The sequence below is a fragment of the Leptinotarsa decemlineata genome, unplaced genomic scaffold (assembly GCF_025532065.1).
Source record: "Leptinotarsa decemlineata unplaced genomic scaffold, Ldec_3_MD MMD2_tig00002159_RagTag_RagTag, whole genome shotgun sequence".
NCBI lineage: Eukaryota > Metazoa > Arthropoda > Insecta > Coleoptera > Chrysomelidae > Leptinotarsa > Leptinotarsa decemlineata.
Genome location: NW_027412574.1, coordinates 3,171,886 through 3,194,651, shown reverse-complemented (window position 1 = coordinate 3,194,651; position 22,766 = coordinate 3,171,886). Strand labels below are relative to the sequence as shown.

Sequence of the window (22,766 nt, the reverse complement as noted above, 5' to 3'; positions counted from 1 at the left end):
TTCAGTATAAGTGAATAGTGGTTTCAAAATAGTAACATTGCATTCCTCTGTCTTGATGAATATATAAATGGCAACTTTTTTGTAGAAATAAATCATTTTTGTGGATTAGGAAACTTTACAAGAAAGAAAATCTCTTTCAAAACGGTTGAGATACATTAAAGATAGAGATTTTTGAAATATCAGCAAAACGAACAAACCAAGCAAAATAATTTTCAATATTGAATAAAGATTATTATAAGAGAGAGAGAAAGACTATGCTTTATTGTTCAAAGATACAAACTCTTGTTGACAAAGTAAAGGCGAAAACAACCTTAAATTAAGGTAAAGTAAAATACACACATGGAAAGACAATAAGTCGACACCTACATTTTACTAGAGGAGAGCTTTTACCCCCTTTCTGAAATGTTCTACGGAACTTATTTCTTTAATGTGTTTGGGTATGTGATCAAACATCTTACTGCCTCCATAAATTACTGAAACTTTAACTAGTGTCAGTGAAAAAAATTATTGAAAAAAATTATGAGCCTTTTGAAGTTTGTGATAAGATGAACCAAGCAAAGAAAAATTAAAAAAAAATATGAAAAGAAATATTAACTGATTAAGCATAAATTACAAAGAGGATTATTTTTGGTCACACTTTAGGGATAAGAAAGTTACATTGTTGCATGGTTGGAAGATTACTTAATTAATTATTTAACTTGACTATACTTCCTTTATATTTTGTTCATCAAAATCAATTATAATTTTCAACTGTTGAAAGGAGTCATCAATTTTTTTGAATGAAGGTTTATGCACCTAACTACTTCTTACAATCATCATCTCACTATCACTGGATATTAGGGTTTACGGTGGAGGGTTGAATAGAACCACTCACTTTTGACCTTTCACCTATCACTGGATATTCAATTAACTATTTTTTATCGTCAGGTGATTATGGCATTGGCGGCGCATTTACAATTGGTAGAGGCAGAAAAACAGAAGTTACGTACCCAGGTGCGAAGATTGTGTCAGGAAAATGCATGGTTACGTGATGAATTAGCTTCCACTCAACAAAGATTGCAAGCCAGTGAGCAAACTGTGGCTCAGTTGGAAGAAGAGAAGCGGCATCTGGAATACATGAGTTCTATAAGTAAATATGACCAGGACGTGAATGAAGATAATACTTCTGAGAATCCAAAGAATGAAAAGCCTGATCCAGTTGTCGATCTATTTCCTGATGATGATACTGATGATAGACACAGTATGTATAAGTTTGATAAAATTGTGTTCTACTCTGAAATTTGCATGTAGTTGCATTCAATTTTACCAGTTGTTAGGAAATGTATAGCAAAAAATTGTGATTACTTTAGAAAATTAAAACTCCGCTAGTAAGTTCCACTTACAAATCATTACTATTGTGAATGCGGGCTCGATAAGTGACTTAAATGACATGTGCTAAGTGAAAGCAAATATGTGGGTTGGTCCTTGTGTTCACTGTCTGCTGGTGCAGCAACTTCATACCAATTTCACAAAACTCAAAAAAACAAAAAGGTGAAGGCGAAGAAAGGAAAATGCAGAATAGAAATAAACCCTAATCAAATAATTATTATAAGTCGAAGAACATTTTTCAGTTTTAATGTAGTGAAATATGTAAATGAATATAAATTAACCGTCTATATAACCATGTGATTAAAAGAAATCCTGACTGAACAAAAAATATTCCGTCAAGATAATTCGAACTTGCATATGTAATGTGTAAATTGCTGAAATGAATAAATGCCCCATCAACTAACTCACTAGCGGTAAATTGATTCAAGTGGTAATGCACACAACTCATGATTGTAAGGTCATGAGTTTCTAACCCAAAGTCGATCGGATTTTTTTTTTAACTTCTAGTTGAAATTAGGTTGATTCTGTTGCATAACATTGCTGAGGGAAAATGGATCTGGAAGTTATTAACAGTGCCTATCCAGAATACGAGGCTAATGACCATAGCAATCAATTTTGTTGATACTGAAACTCCGTTATAAAAACCATACAAAAATTTGAGGTACTGAGATGATTTGTTAAGCTTCCACAATCTGAAAAATATCAAAATCAATGGAGAATCTGATCTAGTGTAAAAGGCAAACTGGAAAGTTCACCACGAGAAGTTACTGTTTTCAAAACTGTGCTTCTTATTTAAATTGCCACTATTAAATAGTTTTGTTTCTTTTTGACAAGTCGATATCTGAATATTATCTAGTTAGTTGTATGTAACAATCATGCTAATTTATTTAAATGACATTTTGAGAGGTATGAAATAATTTACTTTATTAATTCAATTTTTCAATTAGCATAATTATTAAATACAACTATGTAATATAAGTTGAAGTGTAATGAAGTGACAGTTGATAATATGCTCCATTCCTCTTCCTTTCAGATATGTCTCCCACTCCTCCAAACCAGTTACAATTATCTCAACAGGTTAATGCTGGCTATGAAATTCCCGCTCGTCTACGAACATTACACAATTTAGTCATTCAGTATGCTTCTCAGGGCAGATATGAAGTTGCCGTTCCCCTTTGTAAGCAGGCTTTAGAAGATTTGGAAAAAACCAGTGGACATGATCATCCAGATGTTGCTACAATGCTGAATATTTTAGCTCTAGTTTACAGGTGAGAAAGTTGTCTCTATGATTCTATAAATTTAGTTTCAACATCAATAGTCATCAACAGTATTCAAAAATTTTTGCTTTTCAGAAATTTTTATCCCAATTTTTAGCAGATGTATTTTTTCCAGTTTTGAAATGGAATGCGACTGACGAGGATTATTGTTTGAATTTTTGATGATTTCAGATGTTTTCTGGTAATAAATCTAAGTTTGTTTGTGAGAATCAATAAATTATATTATTCAGATCATTGAAATATAAATCAAAGGTCAAACCAATGGGTTATTGTAACAGGGATTCTATGGATTTACTTTGGCGTGATTCCTAACACTATTCCGTGTTAGGAATCACACGTTAAAAGGTAAGACCTCGTTATTCCTTAGCTCGCACAAGTTTCTCAACTACTGAGAGTTGTTGTTCGTATGGGGGCGACAGCTGATTAACAGAAAAACAGATTTCAAAACAGACAGAACTTGCTGTCAGACAGATAATCAAAAGCTGTTATATCTATTATTAGAAGATTTAATGAATATTGTCCCACAGTCAGCCAGATGTTGAATAGGAATATTTCCTGGTGCAATAAAGATCTGGCATGAATACAATATAAAACTGAAAGAGCCTTTGAAAGTGCAAGGAAGCCAGATATTTGGGATCAGTATAAAAGGACCCTTACTGAGTACAACAAACCCCTTGATAAATCTAAGAGAGAATTATGGAGAAGGCAATGCGAAGAGGTTAAACAAACCCAGAGGGCAACATCAATGTTGCTCCGGAGCTTGATACATTGGCATAGACCCGTTCTATTAAAAGCACTATTGAAGCTTAGGAGCAACACAATCTACCTACCCCTGCTCCTTGCACCAACTATCAAAATGGTGCAATAAGCTCTTTTTGGTTATGTCAAACTAATATCTTTGGTTATGTTTATATCAACTAGCAAAACAAAAACGTAAATCTGAAAAAAACAATTGAAAATCAATGACTGCGACAATGATAGGTTGAGTTAATTTCATTTCTCTCAGTTTTGAAATCAATAATTCCATTCTTAAAACACCAGTTTGCCAACTCATTACTGTTGCATGCTGGGATGGCTGCAGAAATGGAAAATCCATTATAGACCCATCCATATCAGATTGCGAGTTTTAGAAATCTTACATCACTTGATTCAGATCTAGAGGAAACCATGTCAGAAAATGCAGCTCTAAATTCACAGGGCAGTACAAAAATACCAAATGCTTGGAGTTACAACCAAACTATTTGCTTCTTATACATTCAATGACAGGTTTTTATTCAGATTTTGAAGATCCACCATATTTTTGAAAATGTGGTCATTGATGCAGGAGTGAAGTTATTTCAAAGCAACAGATAACAAGAACTCAACTGGTCAGAAACCATCTATGTTCTTACTTCATGAATTAATTGTTGCCATTGTTGAAAACCATTCTGAAAAGGTGATCACTCTTTGATGTGATAGATAAGTACCCAGAAATTTTGAAAATGATTGTACAGAATCACCAGTAGGGTAATGTGAATTGAAAAATAAAAAAACCACATGCAGAATAACTGATTAGTGCCTATTCAATAAAAAAATTACTGCAACCAAAACTGAAAAATATCTATACAAATTAAAAATCGTGCTAGTGGTATTGCTGTTTAATGCCACATCATTATAATTTGAACAATTAATTTTTAAAAGATTGTAATGTAAAAAAATATCGAGATAATTCTCCAGTAACTATATTTTTTTATTTTGTATATGGGTATTCTACTCTCTTGGATTCTGGCAAGGAATCGACGTACTGGAAAAGAATTTGTGACAAAAGGACTTCAAAACTGGGTTGAGCATGACATGGAAATGCCATGACGAACTGAAAAAATGTTGGAACCCAAATAGATTAATTCTGAACTAGATGAATGGACACTCAGAGAAAGCTAATAGCGATGCTAGATATGGATCATCATCTTACTGAACTACCAGCTATGGGAGCATCAAAATCCATGGTTCGGGACTAGTTCAGGAAGTGAGTCAATAAGAAATAAAAAGTGTATTGGAAAAATACACCTGGTGATACATAGAGATTGGATTAGAATTGAATGGCTACTCACTGGGTACTGCAGGTAATGCAAAAAAAGACAGATATACCTTATCATCTATGCTGATGTAAGGCATTGGATCAGAAAAGGCAAGCAATTATGGATAATGTAATACAGAGGAGAAGATTTTTGGAATGTGTGTCACTAAAAGGTGAGAGGAAAAATACAATAAATCCATGAGGCTGCAGTATTTTCCAAGGACTTGGAAGAAATGGTCAAACAGGCAGCACCCAATCAGCAATCAGTAATCTTATTCAAATTTTTGCGACATTTTACCTTCATTATATTATTGTACTAAGAGGCCTAATTTATCAAGTCATTATTGAACATTTTGTAAGCGACTGTTGGTAGTTGGAGGAAAATGTCAAAAATTCTTACATTTCTACCTTTTATAGTACACAACATTCTCTCTTATTCTCCAAAGACATTGCAATGATAATTTTGGAGAATCTCATTTGAAATGATAATTGTTGAATAACATAGATACGGATTTTGGAATAGTCCTATCATTATGTCATCTATTATGTGAATATTGAATTATATTCATTTAGATTTCTCATACAATAAATAAATTTGTTATCAAATTGAGTAGTTATGGTTCAATTTTGAATCAAATTATCACGAACCAGGAGGTGAGGTTAGCACCAGCACATAACATTGTATAAAGTTTTGTTTGATAAGTTAATATAACATTAGGTTAACAGTTTTATCCATACATATTCATTTTGTTTTATCTTCCAGAGATCAGAATAAATACAAGGAAGCAGCTAATCTTCTCAACGATGCTTTGGCAATAAGAGAAAAAACTCTTGGTGAAAATCATCCAGCAGTAGCTGCTACCTTGAACAATTTAGCTGTTCTCTATGGAAAGCGAGGAAAATATAAGGAAGCTGAACCTCTCTGTAAGAGAGCATTGGATATAAGAGAAAAAGTACTTGGAAAAGAACATCCCGATGTTGCAAAACAGTTGAATAACTTGGCATTGCTCTGTCAAAATCAAGTAAGTATATCTTATATTTTATATCGGTTACTATATCTATGATCAATAATCGTGAGGAGCAATAAAATCGTCAATCTATTTTGACAAACTTTTTACCTACACAGGCACATACAAATAAATTTCCTCTTTCAAGATTCACTTGAATACTCATAGTAAAGTTGAATTTAATTAGCGATCCTTCCATTTGTTTAAATAGAGAAGTTGAACTAAAAAGTATTTAAAATTTTCCTTAAGATCTTGTAAAATTATATGATACATATATACATACATACATGATATCAGCATAATGACCGACTTTCATCAATTTTATTTTTCATTGTTCTGAAATATTTCATAAGTGGTATAGTATAGCAAAATCAAAATTGCTATTGATTCTCCTATTTATAAAAAAGGCAGGAAAAATGATACTCATAAGTTACTACATTTCTATTACATTTTAAAAAAATTTTAAACTACTGATGCACAAAATATGAACTGATTTGAATTGAATGGGGTATATTTTTAGGAGAAGTTAGTTTTTGAGAAAGAAAAGTTTTGGCTTCCTACTTCTCTATCTTTATACAAAAATGTGGGAACTATAAACTGACAATATTAAAAGTATTTATTCTTTTCTGTAGATTTTTGTGAAGAATTTGATAATGTTAATCATTCTCAAAAGTAATAACTCTGGGAAATATTACTTAGGCTATCTAGATCACATGCTAAATTTTTAATCCGAAGACACTTCATGAATAAAATATATATAAATTAAAAAATTATTGAAAAAGGAGTATCTGTAATCGTCATCAGGTACTATTACAATGTTACTCAATTATGTATAAGCTTTTTTGAAATAGTAATTGGTATTTATGAAGTTCACAAAAAAAACTGCAGCACTGAATGAAAACTTTGAAACAGAAAGAGAGTCTAAATAATGTAAACATCAAATGGCACATAACTGAAGAAAAGATTTTAATCTACCTTGAGGAATTACCGCAGTATAAGGATACAAAAACAAGTGTTTGGGAATTTGTGATGCACTGTTTGGAACCTTTGGTGTAGTAATGAATATTACTTGAGTTCAGTCCCATCACCAAACCATTATTTTTAACACCTCGACACTTGTTTCAATCACCTAGTGATCATCTTCAAGAGGAAGATTGAACTGCTATGCACTGTTTGGAACCTTTGGTGTAGTAATGAATATTACTGGAGTTTAATCCCAACACTAAACCATTATATGTAACACCTCGACACGTGTTTCAATCAAAAAGTGATCATCTTCAAGAGGAAGATTAACTAATCTTCAATCTTTATCTTGAAGATGATCACTTGGTGATTGAAACACGTGTCGAGGTGTTACAAATAACGGTTTGGTGTTGGGATTAAACTCCAGTAATATTTATTTGTTTCGGAATTGTCCACATCATCAGCTTAAAATAAATGTTTCATGCTGGGTACCGAATTTTTAGTGTATGTAACTATTTTCTGATGAAAACTTGTACTGCAAGGAATAGAGTGAACGCAAACGTGGTGGTATTTGCATACTTTTTAAGAAAAACTTAGAGCTGAAACCTTTCAAATCAATTGATTAACCAAGGGTATATTTTTTTATCAAAGTAACTCAAACGTTGTTTATTTATTCAAATCTGTAATTCATATTTCCGAAATGAAGATTATTATTGTTAATAGAGTATGGGATATTGAATTTAGCTCCCATTTAGACAAGTTTATGGCCTTTTTATGAAAATAGTATAAAATTCAATAAGTTCTGTGAACGTAATTTTTCTGCTCAGAACAATTACAGGGCTACTCACTGTCCATTAAGAGGGCACCTGAGACCTTAGCTGTATGCAATGCCCCAAATGACAGAGACAGCTCATTATATTTTATGTGAATGTGTGGCTTTGGATCACAACAGGCAAACAATTCATGGACAACCCAAATTAGAAGAATATGACATACGTCCACTAGTATAGGAAACAAGATTGTTGGAATGGGTGTTATGAAAAACATAGGGGGGAAAACACAATGAGCCATTGAGGCACTGTGTTCCGGAGACTTGGAAGAAATGGACAAGTCAGACGGCTCCAAGGAAGGGAAACTATTTCATTAAAATACATCCAAAGTCATGAACTTATTTTCAAAAATATTAGCGAAACTTAAAAAAAATTTAACGATAAATTTGTTTTAGGGTAAATATGAAGAGGTTGAGAAATATTACCAGAGAGCGTTGGAAATTTATGAAAAAAGGTTGGGTGCTGATGACCCTAATGTTAGTAAGACAATGAATAATCTAGCTTCTTGTTATTTGAAACAAGGCAAGTACAAAGAAGCTGAAGTTCTCTACAAGCAGATTCTCAATAGAGCACACGAACGGGAATTTGGAACTATTGATGGTAAGTAAGAATTCATTTAACATTAGTAATACTTGAACTAGAAAAATTTTAGAAATTTAGAGAGGAATTTTGCTTTTACAATGGCAATTATTGGTGTCTGAAGAGAGGAGCACATACCTTTTTAATAAGTCAGTCAGTGATCCTAATTTTAAAATATAATGACAATTGAAAAAAAAATTATTTCAAACAATTTTTTTCCTGAAATTTAGATCTAAATTGGGATATTAGAGTTGATAAAATGTTGATTAACATTTTTTTTTGACTAATGAAGACTTCATCGAATAAAAAAGATTTTATTCCTTATTAATCTCCAGAGATTAATTTTGAATTTTTGAAACATTTGATAACATCGTTTATATATGATGAACAGTAGGGACCCAAGTGGCTGCCTTGAGGTACTCCAGAAGGGCAAGGAAACTATCTAGATTCAAATCCATTTACTCTTTTTGTTTGCAGTTTGTTATATACGACTGAATCCACTTTGATCCATTTTTGCTTACCCCCACTTCAGTTAATTTGTTTGTAAGGGTAGGGTGATCTACTCTATGGAACGCTTTACTGAAGTCGGTGTATATCGTATCAATCTGTATACCACTGTTCATATTTTCTCTTATGTATTCAGAATTAACAGTTACATTGGTTGCTATGGATCTTTTGGGAAAAAAAACCATGTTGTTCAATGATAACATTTTTTGCTTCATATAATAGAAGATCATAAATAATTTTTTTCAAAAGTTTACGAAATATAAATAGCTTACTGATGAGCCTATAGTTTTTGACATTTGATGTTGTCAGATAAACTATTCTATTCTATACATTTATATGGACTTGGGGATAAATAAATTTGATTTGATCTGCTAACAAGTTCATATTTTCATGTATCAAATTACTTTTTTGTGTATATAAAAAGTATTCAAAAACTGGGTTCCAGCGGTGTCGCAGGGGTGGTAGTGGGTAATAAGTAGAGTAATTCACAACAAATCTTCTGAAGAATCCAAAAATTTAATAAAAAAATAAGAAAGTTGGTATTGACTACTCGTACATGACATAAAATGTAATAGTTTTCATTGAAAAAATTGCCCAACTCAAGATATCAATAGACGGGTCTGAGCGTTTTTTTTAAAACACCCCATCTGGCTGATACAAATATATACTGTGAACTATATACCCATCCACCCGAGTTTTTATTGACATTTATGAAATATCAAAAAGTGTTTAGGATTCACATATACCATAAAAGTCATTTCTTTTATTTCAGTTGACAATAAACCAATTTGGCAAGTAGCCGAAGAACGAGAAGAAAATAAGGCAAAGAACAGAGAGAATGCACCTTATGGTGAATATGGAGGATGGCATAAAGCCGCAAAAGTAGATTCCCCGACAGTAACTACCACATTGAAAAATTTGGGAGCATTGTATAGACGACAAGGAAAATACGAAGCTGCAGAAACTCTGGAAGATTGTGCACTTAGAAGTAGAAAAGAGGTAATGAAATGAAATAATGCCCATCGGTTCCTTGAAAAATGAAAATAAATAAATATGTAACTCCTAACAATTTTAAGTTTTGCAATTATTCAAAGTATATAGCAGAATACAAAATACAGCAGTACAAAATAAAAATTGCTTGTCAAACATTTTGGTGAGAGCCAGAAAATGCTCATCATGAGTGATGACATTTTTCCTGAAAAATATTAACAATATTTTTCTTTGAAAGTGATCCAGTTAGTTAGAAATTCCTATTTTTAAAACTAGAACAAAATGTTATACGCCAAAAAAAATGTTGGTTGGAATTGAAAGTTATGTTCGTCTATGTCAGGGATAGGCAAGTAGTTTTAGGTGGGGTCTGGATACTGTGGGAAAATTTTGACGAGGTCCAGAAAAAAACAACTGAAAAAAATTGAGTGCTACCTATGCATCATTTTGGTTTCAAATCAAATTCTGAATTATAAAACACAAGACCTAAAATTAATGTGAGAAATTACACAAACGGTCTTGAGCAAGTTTTTTATAGTTTGGTTCTCGAGAGGAACAACAAATTAGAAATGTGTCTTCTAGGTGAACGTTCGTTAATATCGAACGACATTTGTTTTTCAAAAAATTCATCGTTGAGAAATATGTTTCACATACGTATGTTGAGCCAAACATAGTAGCCAAATTTATAGCTTGTTTCTTGCAATTTTCATATTTTTCTGGGGCATTTCGGCCCAAAATTTTTCAGTGGATGCCGTTTTATACATTTGCAAAGACACATCTTGCAAATCAATTATCTCTATTTGAAGGGATGCCTTTGACAGATTGAACAACTTGGCAGTCACATCTGTCGATTCTGCTACTACATTCACTTCAAACGGCGATTTAAGAAACAGATAGCTTGCCCATCTCTGCAAAGTCTTGGAATCTTGTAGCAAATTCGTTCCTAAGATCGGCCAGAAATTTTATAAACACGGCAATGTCTTCTTCAGAGTTTTTTTTATATTCAAGAATTGTCAAAAAATGAATAAATTCTTGTCTTGCAATATTTTTTCCAAAGATATCTATCTTGTGACGAAAAACAGACATGCTTTGTATCAGGTCACATATTAATTTTCCATTTCCTTATAATTCTGTGTTGAGCTCATTTAAATATTTTAAAATATCTTTTACAAAAGCCACAATGAGCATATTACTTTGTTTGTTATGAACTCGAAGTGCTTTCTGGCTCCCTCCGTATCTAAGTGTGGCAAGAAGGAGGTTACTTCTTCTGTTATCAGCTAGAAGTGTTCAATAACAAGACCTTTACTTAGCCAACGAACATTGTTGTGTTGCAGTAAGTCAAAACCCTGAATCACATTCAGAAAGTAACTCCTTGAAATGTCGGTGCTGAGAGCAGAATGAGACCTCATAAAATTAATCAACTTGCCCAAGCTGTCCATCACTTTTTTTAGTGTAGCACTAAGCTTTCCATAAAGGGCTGCCTGGTATCATACCCGAGTTTGTATCCCTGATTCTCTTTACTACACCTTTTTCATTGCTGGGACCCCGCCAGTTGAAAGCGACACCATTTTATAATAACTAATGTTAGATTTAGTAATAAACTCATCAATGACCTTGAATAAATCTTCTCCTCGAGTGTAACTTTTCAACGGCAATATTGCTAGCAATTCTTTCCTAAAAATCTGACACTTGATATCAAGAAATCTTATGAAAATAGACATTTGTTCATCGTCAATAATGTCACATGATTCGTCAAATGCTATGGCGTAGTAAGGTACCTTTTGCAAGAGTTCAAGAAGGGTGTTTTTAATATTAGGCAGCTGAAATTTCCGTCTTCGTGTATTACTTCTTGCTGATAATGGAATAGTTTGAAATGTAGTGACATCTCTTTTCCTTCAAAAAGTTCCGTGATTACTTCCAACATACATTCATTCACCATCTCAGAATCTGAAAATGGTTTTTGGTGTTTATTAAGCGTTCAGTACACACGTAACGCTGCTTCTGTGGATTTTATTTGCTCGCTCATGCAACGAACTAGTAATTTCGTGCTTTTTTTGTAAGAACTGAGATATGCATAAAGTTTTTAGCCTCACTGCCATGAGGAAAGTTTTTGTGAAATTGCTAATAGCGAAAGTTTTATTGCATATAAGGCACACTGGAAGTGCTTGAGGTCTATCAGGCACCGTAAAACAATACTGTTCAGTCCATTCTGCCAGAAATCTCCTATTTTCACTGTCCACTTTATGCTTTTTAAAATCCATATTAGCATAGGTATGAAAATACTATGAAAACGCAAAAAATCACAAAACAAATGAATGAGTCGGCTTTCTCCTGCTCAGCCGCTGCACCCCCGATTTCGATACTCGCTCGCGCTTGTTTCAGCAAAACAAAACAGTTGCAAGCGCGCATAAACACACACACAGGGTAGATTAGAAAATAATAAAACGATATCAGTTGTAGGTACTTGTAAAACAGATTGACTAGGCAACTTGAAATGAAATAAGTACATACTAAATTCAATTCTATGTGGCTTAAAATATTACTTTAATTGATAAAGTATAGTATTCATACATATATAGTATAGCATACATTACTATATTTGGCGATCTGAGGTTCGACCTTTCGCGGTCCGCAAACGGACCGCGGTCCGCCTGTTGCCGATCGTTGTTCTGTGATATGGCATATTCATGTTTATTTTTTTGGGAAATTTGAAATTACTTTTGTAAAAAGTAATTTCAGGTTTTTTTATTTAATTATATTCAAAGAAGGTAAAATCAAATACTTTGACATACATTTTCTCAGATTGAAGCACACTTAAAAATTTTAACTGAATTTAATATTTTAAGTATTTTAAATTCTCATGAAGATGCTTCAGACATTAACCATCAGCCATAGAAAAACAACACTCGTGGAATGGACAGGATATCCATAATGTTAGAACCTTAAATTTCGATTTCCATGTTACCCAAGTTCATTTTCCAAAAAGTCGAAGTAACTCCCACCATTAAATATAATAAAAAAAAGATTTAATTTTCATTTAATAAAACTGAATTTTTATCTGATGGCATCTACAATTTTGGGATGATACATCATTTGTTCACAATTTATTTCCAAATAGAATATTGTCTTCTATTTCATCCTGGACTCATATGGAAAAATCATACTTTAAATCACAGTCTTTTACTCGAAATATACAAATAAATTTCCCTTATATTTATTTTTCTTGAGAATAGAATGTGTTTTACAGAGATTTCTTTATATTTCACTAATCGTTTCAAGTAATGATAACAATACTAGGCGAATAATGTGTAAAGTAGTAACAATAATAATAAATATGCCGTACTAATTGACTGAAGAGTTAATCTTATTGACAAAGCTTAGGAGAATGAGTGTTTTGGATAAAAAACAAGACCTATATGTGATTTGTGATATTGAAATAATATTATTAAGGTTGAATATATATAGAGTATATGGAATATTACCATACTTCTTTGAAATTACTGTAATAATAATAATAAGTGGCCCTTATGTTACTTGGCAGAGTTTAATATATATAATATCTATTCTTTCATTCAAACAAAATTTAATAGCCAAACTGTCAGATTACAAATTTTTTAAACTCTCATTTGTTTTTTCCATAACTATTTGTAATAGTTTTGGTATGTTTTTTGTCTTTGGTATCAACAGTTTGTTCAAAATCTGTTTTTCCGTCAACCAGCTATCACCCCCCAATAAACGACAACCCTCAAAAGTCGAAACTTGTGAGAGCTAAGGAATAACGAGGTCTTACCTTTTAACTTACGATTCCTAGCACATATTATAGATGAACAATAAAAGAAGCAAAGAGAAAACCAAAAAGGGGAAATCCAATTGCTTATGAACTAAGATTACACATTAAAAGGTGTTTTTACCTAACATTTTATAAAATTATCACGGCCATTTGCCGCCCTTTTAGCCATGTACTGTAGTAAAATAAATCCACCATCAAATGAATGATTTCTTGAGAGAAAAAAATGTCTAACCAACGGCAGATTCAAACTCGAAACCGATGGTATTCTTTGTTGATATCTGTTTTATTTGAAGCATTTTCTTGATAATTTTAAACTTCAATTCTGTGTTTTCTCTTATGTACAATATTACTATAACTGAAGTATTTGCCATGTTGATGAAAAATATTTGTGAAATTTGACATTCAAATTCTGTTGAATGTTGTTGAATCCGACATGAAGTTGGCGATTATTTGTTAAAGTATATCTGAAAACTAATTTTATAAATACACGGAAACTTGAGAAAACTTATGCCAAATTGATTCGATTGTGGTTACAGATATGAATAAAAAATTACATGGGTTCTCATGACTGAATTTGAGATTAACTTTCAAGTCCAGCTAACTTTTCCAAATAACATTTTGTTGTATTTTTTGGAATAAAGGTAATTCATTTTTGAACAAATTTAATATTTTTTGACCTGACTTACTGCTGTTGCTGTTGAAGTCTAGCTAAGTAGATTCAATATGGTTATTGTATATTCCCTAACTTCTGGCAGTATTCAAATTTCAATAACATTTCAAAATTTTATTTGTTTCACACTCAATGAACCACAATGTATACTGAATGGCTTTTTTTCAACGAATAGTTATATAAGTATCATTATATTAATATTCTTTTGTGGGAAATTATGATGTTATTACTTCAGTTATTTGCCATTGTGCTGATATTTATGAATTGTTATAGGCTTTAGATATTGTAAAGCATTCAAGAAATCTCCTGGGCGAAGATAAAAGGAAATCAGGAAGTATAAAAGATAAAACCTCTCGAAGAGGATCTAGGGAATCTTTAGACATGTCTTTTGAAGCTGATGAGGTGGGTAATAAATATGCTAAGAATGTATGAAAGTAATTTCAACTGTTTGGAGATCAGCCATCTACCATAACAGCTCATGTGATTCACGTTCATTATCAGTAACTCTGTATCTCATTATGGTTAGTTGGGGTCTGTCTGAGACTGGATCACTGTACACATTAAATACGTTTTCTTTTCTACAAGGTATCCAGTTAAAAAGACAGTTGATCAATAGATTCTGATCAAAACTTTCTTGAAATGTCCTTAAAGAAAATTATATATACTACATGATTTATATTATGATTTTTAAATAGCAAGTTGAGAATTTTATATTCATGAAGTCTCTAAATTATATTTATGTCGAAATATTTTTCACACAGTTATAGAACCTAATTCTTCACAAACTGCCCGCCCTTCTTTTATTTTCCATTAATGGACGATATCGATGCTGAATATGAATGTTTTTGATTTGTCTTAAAGATAACAAATTTTTCTTGCTATGCTATGTTATAATTCTGTTTATTACATTGAAATATGTTTAGGTTCTATATGTATCAAATCATTTTACAGAATTCATTATGGTTTGTTTTTATTTTCAAATTTATCTTTTCTGTATATTAATCATAATTCATTAACAAGTGTTTGAATTATTGGAGCTTTGAATGAATAATCTAAATGGAATATTTCTTGATAAAAATATAAAAAAATGGTTTGATGGATCAGTAGTCAGATCCAGGGACTGATTCAGAAAGGAGTACTAATATTTTTTCATTTTCTTACGGGAAATCCATTTTATAGATTTTAATTTACATTTTTGGAGAAAAACAAACCTGGATTAAAAAATATTTCTTCAAATTGATGAATTCATACCAGCAGAATTTCTGTATTAGGCTCCAAACCATTTTAACTCGAACAATTGATTTTAAGATTGTAATGTTCCAAATATTTCAATATCTAACTTATGTCTATTTGTAAGTTTTGGTATTCTCTTCACCAAAGTATGAAAAGTATAAAGTGTGACAGATGACTGTATGAAATAGTTATACATTTCTAGTTTGTTTCACAGAAATGCTCAACCCAAACTTGTGAAGTACGTAGAGGGCGAAGATGAGTTTTGTTTCTCAAGTGATGAAGATTTAGTTGTGACAATATCTCAGTATAATGATAAGTACCAGAAGTTGAGCCTTTTTTTAAATACAATATTCCTGATGAACTAATACTGAACCATTTCAATGTTCCCAATCTGATACAAATAATAAGGCGACCAAACTCTCAAAAAGAGATCTTCAGGAGTACAGAAATTGATTGTACTAATGGAAAATTGCAATGAATATATACTTTTATGGTGAATATATGAAATGAATGTTTGGCACAAAGTTTGAGTTGATGATTGTGGGCATGTACTTTGCATGCCATAAATCCCATATTTACATGATACCAACAAACTGAATATGCATAACAATTTCGCAGAGAAGTTTTAATACATAGATATATTGTCGCACCACCATGTGTATTCATTTTTGAAAGGAATACAATGAAACCACAATTTCATTCAAATTGAAATAAAATTTACTGTATCGGAAAAGATAGAATTTGTTTGTCTATGTGAAAATGTTTGAGAGCTAAATATTCGTTGGCAGTACCAAACCTGTGAAAAATCACGTGCAGGCCACGCCTTCTAGGACTTCACTGTTCTGTGAAGAGACCATAGCAGAATGGCGACAACAGTATATAGATAGAACTACACTCCACCTATTACTTGGCAATCTCTGTTTTATTACCACAGAAATAGGTATTTCAGAACAAAAGTGATAAATGGTATTTTTTGTATAGAGGATGAATTGAAACTAGTACATTTTTTAGTTGTAAGAATCCTGTATACACATATTTTTGAAAAAGAAAAGTAGGATGGAAATTGTTTGTAATTATTCGAATCAATATTTTTATGCACAATTCACTTTAGCTAATGCTTGTTGATGAAGCCTTGAAACCATTTTTTTTATCAAGAAATAATTGAAATATTCTATTTATGTTTTTAATATTATATCAATGTTGACAATTTGAATTGAATATATATGTTATATATTCCAACCGCTACGATACAACATATATATATATATATATATATATATATATATATATATATATATATATATATATATATATAAATAAATAAATAAGTACCATTCTGATCATTCCCACATTGATTTCAATTTAAGATCCACTGGTAGACAGCTGTTTCAGTCTATTGGGCATCGTCAGTACCGGGCAGGCGGTCCTCGATTGAAGACAAAATGTGAAAAATCAAGAAAAGTACTTAATAGAAATAACTGTGTAAACGCAAGCGAGACATAAGTGAAACCACCTTAAATTGAAATCAATGTGAGAATGATCAGAATGGTACTTATTTATTTTTCTTTTGATTTTCATGGAATTATATTTCAGCAGCTTGATTTTGTGTATCATCATCGGGATCTTTCTATAGTTTGATATAATTTTTTTTTTCTTAGATCATCTTCATTTAATAATTTTTGCATTTAATTATTACCATTTTCAGAAAGCTTCACACAGAAAATGTTGAGCTATGAATTTTATAAGAAACTTGTAAGGATTTGTCAGATGAATGTGATTGGTTTTTGGATGGAGATGTCGGTGTATCTTATATGACTGTTAAAACATCAACAAGACCCATTGACTGTCCTATAGTTAAATCATACATTCCTGAAAGATATTGTAGTTTGACTTCATCGAGATTCCGTAATACTTTCTGAAGTCACTGGATTATGAACTTTTCTGAACTAGCTTATTGATAATGAACACTGATGAAATATTTGTATTTATAATGAATGTGGTATTGTTTTTTAAAATTAACATATATACTTAAAATAGAAAGGTAATCAAAAATGTTACACTGCTTCATGACATACCTATTGAATATAGATATAGATATAACTTTAATTATTTCCTACTTTTTGTTTCAATTTGCACAAATAACAGCTTGACACACTCTTTAAGAAATGTTTCAAAAAAATATTTATAGACATTCAAGATTAAGGGAAAGAGAATTGTAATTGGGAAAATAATTGCTTTAATAAATTATTATGAATTACAATTTGTTTTATTTGCATGGATATTTCTGTTGTTGAACTTACAGAAGGTGCGAATTTTTCAATGGTCTGACAAGGTTACCAACATAAGTTTTCTAACAGTGAGGGTTATATGAACCATAGCATTTTAATCGTGATTAATGCATAAACTAGATTATCTTCATCTTTTACTATGCATCAATATTTATTCGGCAAGTTTTATTTGCATGGATATTTCTGTTGTTGAACTTACAGAAGGTGCGAATTTTTCAATGGTCTGACAAGGTTACCAACATAAGTTTTCTAACAGTGAGGGTTATATGAACCATAGCATTTTAATCGTGATTAATGCATAAACCAGATTATCTTCATCTTTTACTATGCATCAATATTTATTCGGCAATTAATTGTGTTTTTCTTTTATCCTAGAGCTGAGTGATCGAAGATTATTCTAACCCAAGTTTTTTGCTACCAGTTGGTTTTAATTAGGAATTATTTAAAGCTGTACTCGAGTTTGTGAAACTGCATTAACCTCAAAATTTCTCGCGGGTCGGTAGGCATGTCCTAGTATATGCAAGAGATGATCAAAGACAACTCTTCAAATGGCACATCTTCCAATTTACTAATGATATTTATTCTGGAGAAGGACGAGCACGTTGTTGAGTAATCTTTGCCTATTTTATTACACATTCACACAATTATCCCACAAAGTCGAAGAACAGCGTTTTATGTAGGTACTTGCTGTATTCAGGGATAATACCTATAGTATAACAATTTTCAATTGAAGGTAACTTATATACAAATTAAACTGAGAGCTAACGGTCACAATGTTAAATGTTGGAACTAAATTCTTATGGGGGTCATTTTTATTGTCTATGCATCGCCATTGTAAATAATTGAAAAGTAAGATGATTCCATAAAATTTGCCACCCGTAACAAGATAGCTTCGGCATATCGATAGGATGTATGAGCGAATAGGTGAACCAGTTCGTTAAATACTTTTAATCATCGGTAAACTGATCAACACTTCGCAGGTCTATTATATTTGCGTCCTTAAAATACCATTAATAGTCATCCGGTTTCTTCATTATCAAGCGTCCTTATCTCCATAGCGTAGTGTGTTTTGTTTCTTGTGAAGGTGACTTTGTTTTGTATTTATTAAATATATTTTATTATATTTATTAAATAGACTGTTATATTTATTAACTTTAAAATATAAGATATTGGCCCATACTTGTTTTTCAAAATACATTATCATAGATTTTCATCACATTCACACTTCATTGTGAGATAATTAGTTGACCTAGTCATTAAACTCAGCTGTAAATGTTCGTTAAACTCAGGTATAACTGTCATTAATTAGTTCCTAGAATATTATTAGTTTCTAGGTAGATAGTAATATTTCAAAAAGTATATATAAATCACATTGTATGTAGAATTCAGTTTGTTAGTGAACACACTTGAAAAAACTACTGTGCAGTGAAGCACGTGTTGCGGATTTGTTAATCTGTTCTAGTGGAAATCTCACAATAAAGTGTTTTTCAAAATACATCAACTTTAAAATAGTTTTTGAGGTAAGTAAACAACTGACAAATAGCTGAATAATATGATTGAATTTTATTATTTTTATAGTATTAAGATGGATGCCGTAGCAGGTCCAAGTAATGTACAAAGAAAGCGGAAGTTTATGTTGTTAGAAGAAAAACAGATTGTCTGTAGAGTGTTCGAAAATTTAAAAAATACACTCCGTACAGTGGAAGCTGTAGCCTAGTGTTAATTTTTAACGGGAATATCCGTGTCGACAATTGAACGCATTGTACGTGAAAAAACGATGACTGGGATTGTGCCATCTCCAAAAGTATATTGTCGTGTTAGAAAAAAAATTGAATTGGACGAGTAACAGAAAAATTTTGTAGGCTATACCATTCATTCTTTCTTTTTTGAGAATAAAGCGCCAACCCTCGAATCCATTAGGACTAAGGTAATGGATAATGCTCTCATTCCAAAAATGAGCAAAGAGAAGTGAAGGAAAATAATAAAAAAATATTTAAAATTTATATATGCCAAACGATTCCGTAAATCTGTCTTAATAGAAAGAGAACATATAGTCTTATGGCGACGGAGATATCTTCGCTCTATTAGAGAAATGCGTTCTGCTCACAAAAAGATTTATTATCTGGACGAAACGTGGGTGAATGCTGGTCACATAGTATCTAAGATCTGGCAAGATACTACTGTAACTAGTTATCTTCAAGCATTTGTGGACAGTTTATCAACAGGGTTACGCGGACCAACGAGTATAGGTGGCGACAATTAGGGCGAGTCGAGAGTGGCTTTTTAGACGATAGTGCACAAATTTTTTTATCCAAAAAAACGGGGGATTATCACGAAGACATGGACGTCCAACGCTTTGAAGGATGGTTTGAATCCCTTCTTTCACGAGTCGAGCCAAATGCGGTAATAGTAATGGATAACGCTTCTTATCACAGCCGATTAGCAGGACAGCTGCCAACTATGACCATCAGAAAAGCAGACATGCAGAGTTGGTTAGGACAAAAAGGAATTCCATTTTCAGAGGACATGGTTACGGCCGATCTTATGAATGTCATGAGTGTCAGCATCGTGACAGATATCGCCAGCATGTGGTGGAGACTTCCTCCTTACCATTGCGAGTTAAACCCGATAGAATTGATCTGGGCTCAAATTAAGGGTTACGTAGCTCGTGAAAACGTGACATATAAAATTTCTGATGTCCAACGTTTATTAGAACTTGCAATGGAACGGATACGGAAAGAAGATTGGGCTAATGCTGTAGCCTATGTGATCAAGGAAGAAGAGAAAATGTGGAGATTGGACGGGATGGTATACACTGTTTTCGACCAAATAATAATAGATTTAAGTGTGACTGGGGATTCCTCTTCGGACGAGTCAATGGAATCTGAAACTTCATGAGCATAATATAGGTAATTATTTCTTTGCTTTGTAATTCTCTTCCTATATAAAGGAACATAATAATTATTTTGTAAATTTTTCTGTTTTTTTGAAGGACTGTATTAGGCGTAATAAGAAAATGTAATCAGTTTTACGGTTAGTCTATATTATATACAAAGGTTTTACCATTGACACCAGGTAGCGCCACCTACTATAACAATTTTTACTTAATTACCTATGTGTTTAAATAAATAAAAATAATATTTTGGTACGCCTTTGCAGAGTTGGTAAGAGGATTATCCGTTGGTCACTTCAAGTGCGACGTTGCTAATGAATCACCTTTAATTGAAAATTGTTATAGTATAGGTAATCATATTTCTATCGATAAATAATACATGTTCTGTACTGTCATGGCAGACAGTTGAGAAGTAGATATCTTGTTTTTCATTTAGAGACGAAAAAATGTGAAATGTATTTATTTATAAAAAATATCTCGAATGTATTTCAATATTAATATGCAGCAGTAGGGGTACAAGGTATGTTTGAGCCCACTTCAAGGTCGCGCGTCATTGGTAAGTGTTTCAGAGAGACGTTAGTGAGTGGGAAAAAGATCAATGCAGAGAAATATGGAATGGATATCGGAGAGATTCAAAGGTAAGAGCGTAGTTGAATTATAAAAATGAATTTAGATGAAAATATCGGAAGCGCGAAAGTGAAATAATAATAATAATGTTGAATAAAAAATCAGATTAAAGAAAAAACATGGCGGCGATGTAACGAGCCTTGAGTGGAGTATACAGGGTGTCTCAAAATGCATCATTGAAGAAAAATCATGGCATGTGTGGTAAAAATACACCATTTAAGAAAAAAGCATGACACTAACGAGGCTGTAACGTTTCAACGTGCGACACCTCAATGTGTACAGTGTGTTTCAAAATGCATCATTCAAGAAAAAAACCATGATGTCGAAGTGAACAAGGTGTGGCATATCTTTGTGGATATCTGGTTTGAGATAATTTTCGATTGAACACTTTGTCTTGAATATCTAAATTATTCAACTGCTTCAAAATTATTTCCTACTAAAATTGAATATCTTTATTTAATGTATTCCCTGCATTCCCTGGATCCATTATATTATTAATTTTTGTTTACCATCTACGTACCTAACATTGTTTTCCTTCCAATCTCATGTTGAATGTAACTGACTATTGGTGTACAATTATTCAAACACGAAAACGATAACAAAAACGAAGACGAAAACGAATAAACACACGCAAAACGGTTGAAACGCATGTAGAACAACGTATTTTGAAATGTCGTTGCTGAATACTTCGCTTCCCCCCTTTGCCGCATCTTCGAAGGTACTCGTCAACACGTAACTCCCTGACACTATTGAATAAATATATGTTTCTCATTGGGATCGCACGTTGAAACGCTACACTCTCGTTAAACCGACATGTTTTTTCTTAAATGATGTATTTTGCCACACTTCGTACACATTGACACCATGTTTTTTCTCAAATGATGTATTTTGAGACACCCTGTACAGTTCACTCAATGCACGTTACACTGCTGCCATGATTTTTTCTTTAATATGAGGTGTACTGTCGTTATCACCAAGTAATCATCTTCAAGAGGAAGATCAAACTATCGAAACACGTGTCGAGGTGTTGAAATAACGGTTTGGTGTTGGAAAATAAACTCCAGTAATATTACTACACCAAAGGTTCTAAACAGTACATCACAAGTTCAAACCTAACTAGGCAAAATAAGATTTTTTTGAAGTATACTTACAAAAACATCTATGAAACCTAGGTAACATATTGTGTAGAAGTTCATTCCGGGTGGCTTGTTTTCAACATGTATACATGTTTAACTTTCTTCATCAATTTATATTGTCAATTTATTTTTTCACTCATTTTTACTGCCCTGAAAAAGCTTTCTATTAAAAGCGAAAGCTTGGCAAAGTAGAGCAGAGTTTTGATTTTTTGACTGAGAGACCCCGTCAATCCATTTTACTGTATATATATATATATGGTGGGGCTTCTTATACGACACGTTCCCTGTAAACCAAACCATCAATTTTTCCTGGAATTCCTTCATTCCATTATATGTATACTGATTACCTAATGCTGCAAAATGAAATTATTTTGGAGTCTACAAAAAAGTGTGACATATCAAAGTTGTGTTTTTTTATGATTTCATAAGAGGTACTATGTATCTAACTATAACCGTTCTCGAGTTATTGATTTTTTTCAAGAAAATTCTAATTGGAAAATAAATAACATTGAAATGTATAGAAATCATCTCTTCGAATTCTGACCAGGCATAAAA

The 22,766-nt window shown here is 32.2% G+C and overlaps 1 protein-coding gene across 4 annotated transcripts in view; it reads left to right on the top strand.

The window, feature by feature from the left end:
* The window catches only part of Klc (Kinesin light chain), a 34,649-nt gene extending 17,122 nt beyond the window's left edge, over nucleotides 1-17,527 (top strand). For 3 of the 4 annotated variants that reach the window (XM_074177071.1, XM_074177068.1, XM_074177069.1), the window contains 7 exons: nucleotides 928-1,240; nucleotides 2,402-2,636; nucleotides 5,465-5,723; nucleotides 7,897-8,101; nucleotides 9,360-9,586; nucleotides 14,308-14,436; nucleotides 15,482-17,527. In XM_074177071.1, coding sequence (XP_074033172.1) covers nucleotides 928-1,240; nucleotides 2,402-2,636; nucleotides 5,465-5,723; nucleotides 7,897-8,101; nucleotides 9,360-9,586; nucleotides 14,308-14,436; nucleotides 15,482-15,526 — 1,413 coding nt within the window. In that variant the 3' untranslated portion in view covers nucleotides 15,527-17,527. The remainder of the gene's footprint in view (nucleotides 1-927; nucleotides 1,241-2,401; nucleotides 2,637-5,464; nucleotides 5,724-7,896; nucleotides 8,102-9,359; nucleotides 9,587-14,307; nucleotides 14,437-15,481) is intronic. The other variant, XM_074177070.1, reaches the window with a different exon arrangement.
* The last annotated feature ends 5,239 nt before the right edge of the window (nucleotides 17,528-22,766 follow it).